Source organism: Notothenia rossii (genome assembly GCF_949606895.1).
Source record: "Notothenia rossii genome assembly, chromosome: 6".
Classification (NCBI taxonomy): domain Eukaryota; kingdom Metazoa; phylum Chordata; class Actinopteri; order Perciformes; family Nototheniidae; genus Notothenia; species Notothenia rossii.
This window is the reverse complement of record NC_136909.1, coordinates 56,089,185-56,098,339: the sequence shown is the minus strand read 5'-3', so window position 1 is coordinate 56,098,339 and position 9,155 is coordinate 56,089,185. Positions and strand designations below refer to the sequence as shown.

Below are 9,155 nucleotides of genomic sequence, written 5' to 3'. Positions count from 1 at the left end.
CAAAACAATCTTGCACCAAAATATCATCAAACCAGTAACAGATGAACAGAAATGGAAAAAGTACTCAGATCTTGTACTTCACTAAAAGTTGAAGTACCAGAGTGTAGGAATACTGTAGAATAAAAGTCCTGTTGTTACTCAAGTAAAAGTAGAAAAGTATTCTCATCAAAATATAGTTAAAGTAGCGACAGTAAAAGTAGTCATTGTGCAGATTGGTCCATTTCAGAATAATATATATGATATGTTTTATAATGATTGATCATTAAAGTGTTCTCAAAGCTGGTAAAGGTGCAGCTAGTTTGAATGACTTTGTATACTGCAGGGTAGCTTGTGGATTTACTCCAGGTGGAACTAAAGTCTGATTTAACACTTGATTATATTTCACATCATTCATCCACATCTGTGAAGTAACTAAAGGTATTAAATACGTGTAGTGGAGTAAAAGTACACAATGTATCTCCACTGTAGTGCAGTGGCGGTTCTAGAACATTTTAAATGGGGTGGCAAAGGGGGGGCAAGAGGTCATTCCAGGGTGGCATGGGAGGGCGACGGTACGTGGTATTTTATACTATATATAACCTATTTATTCTTAAATCATGCCCTAACACAAGTGTTCTTAATGCATAAGAGAAACAAGGTGTTCAGACAAACAAACTCAAATATAGTATAAAACAGCAGAAAATACTCATTATACCCTAGAATTCTGTTTACTGTAAGTACAGTAAAAGTACTTAGTTATAATTAAGTACACACATGACATCACCCATCTCTTAGAGAGCTAAAGGTGACCTGTGCAGCAACACATTTCAATACATATTTCTCAATACTAAGAGCTGCTAGATTGTGCTGCTGTAATGGAATATGTAAGGAGAATAAGAACATACCATGTGGTCCAGCTGGAGTCTCATCTGCCTCCTGATCCCTGCCTCTGGTCATCTTTCTGACACTTCATCTTTATTCCTCATACATTTCTTCTTCTTCACTAATGTCTTCATCTCCTCTTGGCTTCCTCCTGCTCTGACCCTCCTGGTCTCTTCATCTCCTCCTGCTCTGACCCTCCTGATCTCTTCATCTCCTCCTCTTCTTCCTGCTCTGACCGTCCTAATCTCTTCATCTCCTCCTGCTCTGACCCTCCTGGTCTCTTCATCTCCTCCTGCTCTGACCCTCCTGGTCTGTTCATCTCCTCCTGGCTTCCTCCTGCTCTGACCCTCCTGGTCTCTTCATCTCCCCCTGGCTTCCTCCTGCTCTGACCCTCCTGGTCTTTTCAGTGTACTCTCTTTCCCTTTTCCTCTTTCTGTTCGTCCTGATCACTACTCATGTCTTTGTGTTGCTTTTGAATCACTACAGCTACTCTGGCCTACAAGAGTCTATTTGTGAAAAGCACTGGTACAAATGCTTGTATAACTTTACACGGGCCATGTAGCTGATAAGTAGCATCTAAATATAACATCAGAAAGTATTTATCAAACGCACACAGGCAGCTGTGTTCAGATCCAGTTTGAAGTTAAAGTATGTATGGTTTAATGCAGGGGTACTCAAATACAAATGTTAAAGGTCCAAAAAAAAGTTTTTAATAAGACAAAGGTCCGATTATTACGGTCATTCAACATTTAAAAAAATTGCAACAAGATTCTTAACACGAGGTTGCAAAAACAAAAATAATCTGTATGCAGCAGTTTTCATTGTTATTGCGTCTGTGCTTGATCCCTCAGAGTCGCAGAGCTGCACAGTTATGAATAAAGGCAGCCGCACCCTCTTTCATCCAGCATTCCCATCATTGCTTTATAAGTGTCTTGCCCCCTTGTGTGTCCACTGAGGTTCGTCAGGCCCGACACATCTTCAACAAACTCCCCCTTTGCCTCATCATAAAAAGTCACAAACACCAGCAACTGAGCATTGTCAGTGGTGCCAGTGGACTCATCCACAGCTAAGGAAATGCACTGTGCATTTTGTATTCCATCACAAAGCTGATTAATCAAATCACCAGCCAGTATGTATGTTCTTCTGGTTGCTGTGGAATCTGAGAGGGGGATTTGCTTTATTTGACCTGTTATTTCCTTTTGTTTGCCTTCAAACATGGTCTCCATCACTTCAGTCATGCATTATTTTATACTTCAGTTATTATCCAGTGGAAAGTCCTTACCTACTGGCCTAGTGGTCACTTTTTTTTGACTGGGCAGTGTAGTTTTACACACCGTCTTATTTGACTTTCTCAGGACTTAGAACAGTTTTTTGGGGGCAGACCCCCACAAAGAAAAAACACGTAAGGTCATCATCTTAACAGTTTTGTATGCTCATCCCGTGAACAGAGCATCATGTCTATTACAGCTGAATGCGGCGATTACCATTTTGTTCAGCAAAACGCCTCACAAAATTAGTAAGATCCAAAGCTTTAGTGCGTTTTGATTCAATGCTGAGTACAGCCAAACTTGACAGTCTCTTCTCTGTCATTGTAGACCGCAAATAACTCATTCCTTCAGTACTTGGGTCCGAATCAGTCTATGGTCCGAATGCTTCTCGTTTTGCGCCGTACCGTTCAAATGAAATCGCCGCCAATCATATTTCAACGCTCGCGCCATGGGTTGACGTGCGTTACAAGACGTGTGTCTTGTGCTGCATTCACTTGCACTCGGACATTAGAGACGTTCTCTCATAAATGTCTGATGAGCCACAACTTTTCTTTCAAAACAAAGCTGCCAACTGGGGTGGCAGCTGGGGTGGCAAGGCCTATTTTTAGGGTGGCAGTTGCCACGCCATGCCGCCCCGGGGTCCCAGGTAGGTGAAACTAGGCTGCTAGCTACAGTACAGATGCAACTAGATGAGCTGTTAACTCTCGCTCTGACTTATTTTTTTTTAAACACACATTTTTCCCACCCGCATTCCGTGAAGACCCGCCCTACTGTGCCTCTGATTCGCAGACTGTTGGTGGGGGGGAAAAAACGCTGATGGGGTGCTGAATGTGATTGGACCAATGCGTTGACAGACACACACAGACACACACAGACAGACAGACAGATAGAGCGCTGTTTGTACACAACGGAGAATTTTGACTCGTTGCGTTGTCTCAAAAATAACACAGATAATACAGATAATACATATGAAAAGTATAATTTCGCTCAGAGTCCAGAGACAGTTGTCGTTCGGTCCGGATCCGGACCGGAGTCCGGACTTTGAGGATGCCTGGTTTAATGTATCTGGCCTCAATGCTGTGATGTGTAATTTACGTGGATTTAATAGTACCGCATAGTTTAGCAAATAAAGTGATCGATCTCCCAGCTAGCGCTGTCTGTGTAGTATTTTGTAACGTAACGTCCCAAACAGCGACCGTCTGTTAAACGCCATCAATTCAAACGGCAGCGTTTTATTAATATTTTGTTTCAAGCTCTCGTCCTTAGTAAAAACAAAACTAGTGGAAGAGGAAATGCTCCTAGGGGAATCTGATCCCCCTTCAGGTGCTGGGACAGCTCGGTCTCTCTGCAGCTGCGTGAGTCGCGGTCTGTGAACGCCGCTCCGCAGTTTAATGCAAGGCCGTAGCTGCGTTTTTAACTGGCCTAAGATGATATTTAAAATGATTCACTTTTAATTAATTAACTGCTTGTTTTGTTGCCTGAGAAGCTTGTGGACATAGTGTAGGTTTGTTTCTACAAGTACAGTTTTAGGGACACAAAAGTTAGGGGGGCAGCTGGGGGGGGCAAGGCTCTACAGTGGGGGGGCAGCTGCCCCCCGTAGATCCGCCCCTGCTGTAGTGTAACATGAAAATACTTAAGTACCTCAAATGTCTACTTAAGTGCAGTACTTGAGTATATCTAATTGGTTACTTTACACCACTGCAGAAATATCATTATTTTGTGACAACACATGACATCATGATTTGATTTTTGAGTGTATGAATTGTATGTTGTACTGTGTATGGCGAGTGTTATTGTATCTTATTTGCCAGTGCGAAAGACACATTTCAATTATATGTAAATTTAATGGAGAATAAAGTATTCTGAATCCGTTTCATTCCATATATAGTTCTTGTTATGTGGATAGTGTATATTGTTATTTTGTGTTATTGTACACACGAGATCTATTGCATGTCTTTCCATCACGGGATCTCTCTGTTGCCAGGGTCAAAGACAAGGACACATTTTACAGGGACAAAGCTGATGTTTCCAGTTTCCATTTATCATTTCCTAACAAAGTAGCTTTTGGCCTCAACATAGCAGATCAGAAAATTGTTTCTGGTTTGCGTTATCAAGTGTCACATGCATTTTGGAAGGCACTGACCTGTATATACAGTCTATGCACTGACACGTGTCATCATGGTGATAAGATGTTAAATCATCAATGAAAAAAAGAGGTTTAAGAGGGACTCAAAAAAGAATAAAAGGCAAACTTTCAAAATGTATAACATTTTACTATTTTATGTCTTACAGTCATGGTTTTCATTTAAGATAAAAAGAAATAATCATAAAAATGACAAAGTCAGACCTTTGGCTTAACTGATATTATTCTCAGGAGTCTTGATTTAAAGGTGACCAACAATGCACCGGGCTGACGACTGCTGCTGCTTCCGTCGCTCTCTGAGCAGTCTTTACTACTGCGGAGCCTTCAGGGCCACAGAGTCACTGTGAGTGACCCCGCAGAGCGAGTGACCCTGCAGAGTCACTGTGATGGGTCCCCAGCGTCACTGTGATGGGCCCCGCAGCGTGGCGCTCAGCTCCTGCAGCTCGGTGAGGACCTGCTCCAGAGCAGCAACTCCGTCCAGCAGCTCCCCGTGGAGCTGACCTGTGGCCACATCTGTGTGCATTTGCTGGAAAACAGTAACGCAGAGGAAGAGGATCAGATAAGGAGGTCTCATTTCATAATAAGACAAATGCATAATAATAATAATAATAATAATAATGTGTTCAATATACACTTAGCTGCTAAGTCATATCTAGGTGTCTTATTTGGTTGAAAATTAAAAAGCATCTGCAGACTTAGCAGACATAGAATTCACCAATAAATACAAATCAACTTGTATTTAAAAAAAAAAATTACGTATCAAAGAAATAGCGACTACTGTGTGTCTTTTTTCAAATAAACTATTGATTTATTTGACATTGAGAGCAAAATATTAATAATCTTTTGTTAATAGTTAAACACAGCATGGTTATGTTTCTATGATAATAAGATTATTTTATCATTGTAAAATAATTTTGTAGCATTCATAATGTATACGGTTTTCATAATATCAACACTAGGATGAGCTCTTAACATAAGTATCAACGCATAAAATAATATATGGCCGTTACCAGTCGAGCAAAAGGCCACCCTTCAGGATGGACTCAAACGCTGGTAAGAACAAAGCCATTGTACAATGCTGAACATGATTCTTGCCAACCACTGCTATACTTTAAAGCAAAGCGGAACGATCAGCGTCATGGAAAGTGGAGGCAGTGGACACTGATTGATGGACTGTACCTTAGCTTTGGTGGCCAGACTGTTGAGGCTGAGGCGGGTGGAGGACAATATCTGAAGAGCTTCTGCTGGATTACTCTTCTTCTTACTGCAACTAATGGTCACTGAAAACAAAGAGACAAGTCAGATAAGTGTCTTTTATGTGTTTTGTCAACTCAGTGCATTTCACATTTTTGTATATTTATCCAGAACTAGTTTGGTGCCCGTTTTAAACGAGCCTGTATACCGCGTGTTTGACCTGTTGTGTTCTACTTGCAGCTTCTTCTTTCCTGACTGCTTTCTCATGTTGGATTCAGCTCCATGCTCATTCTGCTGTACTGAATATTCCTTGGGATTGTGGAGAGTAACTAAGCTGGAATCAGAGACCAGTGTTGTAGTCAAGTCACCAATTCTCAAGTCTGAGTCACTCGAGTCCCCACTCTTCGAGTCTGAATCCAAGTCTGAGTCACCTAGGAACAGTCAGAGTTTAGTCCAAGTCATCATTACCTGTGCTCGAGTCCGAGTCATCTAAGAGGAGTCTGAGTCGAGTCGTCATTGCTTGTGTGTGAGTCAAGTCCGAGTTATCATGTATGGGCTGCAATTATTGTAGGAAAGGTATTTTATAAATATAAGGGTTATTATTATAATATAATACGCACGGGACAGGAACTTGCCTCGCAGCTGCACACGCCTGGGGCAGAGTACATCCTGAATCGAGACAAAACTTGCTCGAGTCAAAGTCCGATCCTCCATGTCAAGTCCAGTTAGAGTCCGAGCCAAGTCACGAGTCCCGAAAATGGGCACTCGAGTCACGAAAATCGTGTCACAATCGAGTCACACTCGAGTACGAGTCCAGGAATCGAGTACTCCAAGTCTGTCAGAGACACATCTCTAATGTTAGGCCCACTGCTGCTCATCCGGGGTTAATCCCTCCAATTCTATATTTCACCTCCTCTTCCTCTCTAAAAAAACTGGCTCGATTGTTTGGTTGCTGGCAGGTAATGAAGCCAAAAGGTAGAAAAGTATGAGGTCCGTTTGCCTTCATTTCACATTTTGAACACAATACCTTCACAAATTAAAAATATTAACCTGACTCTTATGGTGTATATACAATAAACTGTTAGCCATTATGATCAAAATTAGGTTAAGAGTTCTAATGTTTATGTTTTGTTGGCAGTATGAGTTATGTATTAGACCTCAGAGAGGGATGGAGTTGCAGGGCAGGAGGACATCATTGGTACAGGTTCCCTGGAATAAAACAGTTCAGATGTTTCTGTGGTGCTGTGTGGATGGTGCTCTCACCTTCACCCATATTGATTGCTCTTTGGATCACCTCTTTGAAGAGACCCGGTTCTTTCTCCCAGCCCCCAGCTTGAACCTTGCAGTGGTGGGCTTTGGACAAGAACTGTAGAGCCTGAGAAACCACACAATAACAACGTTGTATTATTAATGGCTAAGCAGAAGTCTAATTCAGGCATCGCTTGAGCTCGTTTTTCATTTCTATTGTGATTGGTACAGCTGCAAACTATGATTCACGTACCATGATGAAACAACATGTTTGTAACATTTCATCTTATCAAATTGATTCAATCACCACAGGGCAATGTTAGAAATTGCATGTGTGTCACAGTCCTGTCCACAAAAGACACTAAGCAGAGAGGCATGGTTCAGTTCCTCTCAGGCTTTAAAAAGAAGACTGGATTAAGTCTGCCTCCTCTTTGAAGGCTTCTCAATACTCTAATTTCCACTCCTCGGTCCTCTGGTAGTGACCCGGAAATGGATTTCCGCGCCATTTTGAAGGACATCTCATTTGTGCATTTCTAAATGCACAACGAGGACCGAGGACCGAGCATCGAGCGTCGAGGAGGCTCTCTGGAGAAGCTATAATCGAGGATACACTGATGGGTCCTCCACGGCTCCTCCGCTGATGTATTTCCGGCAACAGTGATGTTTCAAAGAGTCGTGACGCACGGCCGGACTTATCTCAGCCAATGACAGCTCTGTATGCATCCCCTCGATATTATTTTATTAACTGCTTTCATCGCGACGCAATATTTACAGAGAGAACAGCTGTGAGGTCCGTGCAGAAAGCAGAGCAGTGTGTATGGGGGGGATATATCCAGTCTCTGATTGTGTTATGTTATTATGAGAGTGCTCTCATACTTGTTTGATTCTGAAATTGTATATATTTATATAAATATGTGTGTGTGTGTGTGTGTGTGTGTGTGTTTGTGTGTCCCCGCATCTGTAGCCTGTTATTGTCTTATTATACAGCACTGTGAATTAATTAAAAGTAAATATATAAGTCGTCATGAACACATCTGTCCATCAGACAGAGTGTATGGAGCTATTTCATGGTCATAAGTTTTGATCATTCAAAAAAATACAATTTATTTGAAAGTTCAAGTTTTTATCCTGAACTTTGAAAAATACAACGATGTATTCAAAATAAAAATAAGTATTTGAAATCATTTTTCAGGTTGAATATTATATTGATTCAGTTCAGCAATTTTTTTGAATAACATTTTTTATTTTCAGATTTCACTTTTATACTTATTTTGATATTTGAATCCTTATTTTTTTCAGTTGCAGATTTTTCGTTTTCAGATTCAAAACAATTATTTGTTAAGTTTCAAATCTTGTTTTTTCAGGTTTCACATTGCTTTTCACCTTCAGATCGTTTTTCACTTTCAGATCGGTTTTTTTCACTTTCAGACTTTTGGACCTGATGTTGCTTGGGGGGGGGCGGGGCTTGGCAAAGAGTAGTTTGGCATCCTGAGTGACAGGCCTCCATCTGTCATGTTGCCTTCATGGATGTTAGGTAGTGCGAGAAATATAACTCAATACTTTCTATACACAATACTCCAGTGATTGGTGGGAAATAAAACTGATACCAGCGTCAAAGTTCCGTTAAGCGAGCTGTTGAGCATCGTAGTTGGCAGCAATCAAGGTAGAAGCGCAATAAACTGTGCTAGAATGTGAAATTACATATCCGCAATGAGCCAGCAGGTTGTTCTGGTGGACCTGACGCCATCCCCCGCTGTCTCACGGAGAGATACCGCAGGCCCTTCCTTCCTGCAGCGGTCACACTATAGAACCAGCACAGCCCCTAGACCCCGCACAAAACAACACCTGACTATAACACCTCTTGTTGATAAATAACAACTATGTGCAATATGTGCAATATATATACAGTGGGGCAAAAAAGTATTTAGTCAGCCACCAATTGTGCAAATTCTCCCACTTAAAAAGATGAGGCCTGTAATTTTCATCCTAGGTATACCTCAACTATGAGAGACAAAATGAGGGGGAAAAAAAGAAATCCAGAAACTCACATTGTCTGATTTTTAAAGAATATATTTGCAAATTATGGTGGAAAATAAGTATTTGGTCACCTACAAACAAACAAGATTTCTGGCTCTCACAGACCTGTAACTTCTTCTTTAAGAGCCTCCTCTGTCCTCCACTTGTTAACTGTATTAATTGGCACCTGTTTGAACTTGTTATCAGTATAAAAGACACCTGTCCACAACCTCAAACAGTCACACTCCAAACTCCACTATGGCCAAGACCAAAGAGCTGTCAAAGGACACCAGAAACAAAATTGTAGACCTGCACCAGGCTGGGAAGACTGAATCTGCAATAGGTAAGCATCTTGGTGTGAAGAAATCAACTGTGGGAGCAATTATTAGAAAATGGAAGACATACAAGACCACTGATAATCTCCC

The 9,155-nt window shown here is 41.3% G+C and overlaps 1 protein-coding gene across 1 annotated transcript in view; it reads right to left on the bottom strand.

The window, feature by feature from the left end:
* Positions 1–4,378: 4,378 nt before the first annotated feature.
* The window catches only part of ttc27 (tetratricopeptide repeat domain 27), a 168,082-nt gene continuing 163,305 nt past the window's right edge, over positions 4,379–9,155 (bottom strand). Inside the window, exons 18-20 of the mRNA XM_079689264.1 lie at positions 6,730–6,841; positions 5,452–5,552; positions 4,379–4,798 (exon numbers count right to left, since the gene is read on the bottom strand). Of these exons, the coding sequence (XP_079545390.1) occupies positions 4,673–4,798; positions 5,452–5,552; positions 6,730–6,841 (339 nt within the window). The 3' untranslated portion in view covers positions 4,379–4,672. The remainder of the gene's footprint in view (positions 4,799–5,451; positions 5,553–6,729; positions 6,842–9,155) is intronic.